Raw genomic sequence first — 2,238 nt, forward strand, 5'->3', positions numbered from 1 at the left:
GTCCCAACAGGGGCCACCGGGGAGCGAGGCGGGCGGCTTCACGCACAGGTGCTGCCTGGAGGGAGGGAGGGAGGACGCGGCCCTGTCCCCAGCGCGGGGCCACCGGTGTCACAGCACATCGCCCTCCTCCATGCTGAAGCTGCTGCGGCGGCTGCTGGCCTTGGAGGCCTCAGGGGACATGGTGGAGAACAGTGGGTCGGAGGCCAGCGGCAGCAGGGAGTCGTCCAGGAGCATGAGGTCCAGATCCTTCTTGGACAGGTCGGGGAAGCCGTGCTCGGGCCCCAGGGGGTCGGGGTAGCCTGCGGGGCCCTTGTCGCCCCCGTCCCCGAAACTGAGGCTGTGGCTGAAGTCCAGGTGATGGAAAGGGGACAGGGGCTCTGCGGATGGGGGCGGCGGGGCCTGGGGAGGCAGCGCTGGCAGCGGCTCGCGGTCAGGGACCTCGGGCCCCAGCATCAGCGTCTCCCCTGGGGCCTCCTCACCGGACAGCTCCTGCTTCACCACCTGCTGGGCCAGCTCAGCCATGTTCACGCCCGACGGCGAGGTGGTGGGCAGCCCGTGCACCCGCGCCTGCATTTCCAGCTCCTGTTGGGCAGGGGACAGAGCGCTGGGCACAGCTGCCGGGCGGCCCCGCAACACCCAGGACAGCCGCTCCAGCATCTAGACCAGGGCTGCTTTAAAAATGCAAGTCACAACTCATTAGTGGGTTGAGAAACCTCGGTTGGTCCTGGCCCTTGACTGGTTCACTCTCTCTCTTTCTCTTTCTCTCTCTCTCTCTCTCTCCCTCTCCCTCTCTCTCCATTTCTCAAATTGAAACAGACTTGTCTAGACTGGACCAGAATAGAAATGATTGCAATGCGCTGCCTCTATTAAGAACGGCTTTCCTTTCATGAAATTTTGATTTTTCACTTGGAGCCGTGGCTGTGTGCTGGGTCTCAGTGGGTGCTGTATCACCTCTGTGAGAAACAGGCACTGCAGAGCCGCTGTGGGCCCAGGCGCCCTGGCACAGAGGACCGGCCCTGAGTACAGAGCCAGGACTAGGGCTCCCGGCTCCGACAGGGGTGGTCCCCAGTCAGTTGTGGACACAGGAGGTCTGTACCCCCCTGCCCGGAGGTCACGTGACCCGTGGCACCTCCGGGATGCGTGGCGGTGAGGGCCAGCTCCGCCTGTGAGCCAGGCCCGGCCAGACCTGGATGCGCAGCCAGAGCTGCTTGTTGGTCATCTCCAGGCGCCGCGAGTGGCTCTCCAGCTCCCGGGACTTCTGCAGGTCCTTCTGCATCCTCCGGATGTAGTCCACGGACGCCTTAAGGATGGTGCCTTTGTTCCAGCGCACGTCCCTGCGGCCGGGCTGGGTGTCAGAGGCGCGTGCCCGGCGGTGGCCACAACCCTCCGGATCCCCCCACGCCTGTCCCCTGACCCCAGCTGGGTCTGGCACTTGATAGGCAGTGGGAAGCCGCTGTAGGGTTCTTTCCCAGCCGCCACGCCCCAGCCCCCACTCACAGGTCGTTGGCCTTGGGGATCAGCATTCCTAGCTCCTTGATGCGGTCGTTGATGTTGAACCTACGCCTCCTTTCAACTACAGGTGGCAGATTCCAGAGACAGCAGTTAAGAGGGTGGGAACCCTGCCTGGGGCAGCACCCCCGCCCGGGAGAGAAAGGGGTGCCCAGTGGACAGACTGGGTCTCCCAAGGACTCAGGCCAGTCACAATGAGGGGCCTGTGAGCAGCAGTCCATATAGGCGGCCCAGCCCTCTGCCTGGGGTGAACTCCTACTCTTCCCTCAACAGCCCCAGGGTCCTGGCCTGAAGGTCATCCTTGGAAAAAGGGTTTTTCGGGAACAGCCCTTCCCAGCAGTCACCCACCCCCTCCTAAAAAGGACCACTGGGAAAAGTCTGAAGGCGTCCTGCTGCAGGGAGGGAGGGGGCTGTGAGGGCCTGGAGCGAAGGAAGCCCCCCCAGTGCAGGCCGGTATAGGTGACAGTGAGGGAGGGCGGGCAGTACTCACTGAGGTTGTGATTGTCCTTCTTCTGCCGCTCCTTGGCCAGCGCCCGGCTCTCAGCATCTGGAGGCCGAGGGAGAAGAGAGCTGTGGGCTGTGGGGCGGAGGCGGTGGAACCCAGGGTGCCCGGGTGGGGGGCCAGTACCTGTGAGCTCCTGCTTCTGGGTCAGGTCCGCGGGGCAGGAGCTGCTGGTGACGCCCACCAGGGAGGCCGTGTCCTGGGGGTCACTGCTGTACACGTTCAGG

At 64.3% G+C, this 2,238-nt stretch overlaps 1 protein-coding gene across 2 annotated transcripts in view; it reads right to left on the reverse strand.

Annotated features, from left to right (window-relative positions):
- Window positions 1–6: 6 nt before the first annotated feature.
- Window positions 7–2,238, reverse strand: part of Tfeb (transcription factor EB) — a 4,130-nt gene continuing 1,898 nt past the window's right edge. Inside the window, exons 3-7 of one of the 2 annotated variants that reach the window (XM_019206562.2) lie at window positions 2,138–2,238; window positions 2,000–2,056; window positions 1,498–1,573; window positions 1,187–1,334; window positions 7–582 (exon numbers count right to left, since the gene is read on the reverse strand). In XM_019206562.2, the coding sequence (XP_019062107.2) occupies window positions 109–582; window positions 1,187–1,334; window positions 1,498–1,573; window positions 2,000–2,056; window positions 2,138–2,238 (856 nt within the window). In that variant the 3' untranslated portion in view covers window positions 7–108. The remainder of the gene's footprint in view (window positions 583–1,186; window positions 1,335–1,497; window positions 1,574–1,999; window positions 2,057–2,137) is intronic. The other variant, XM_010617598.3, reaches the window with a different exon arrangement.

This window comes from Fukomys damarensis, unplaced genomic scaffold (assembly GCF_012274545.1).
Source record: "Fukomys damarensis isolate Sample0158 unplaced genomic scaffold, DMR_v1.0_HiC HiC_scaffold_20, whole genome shotgun sequence".
Lineage (NCBI taxonomy): Eukaryota > Metazoa > Chordata > Mammalia > Rodentia > Bathyergidae > Fukomys > Fukomys damarensis.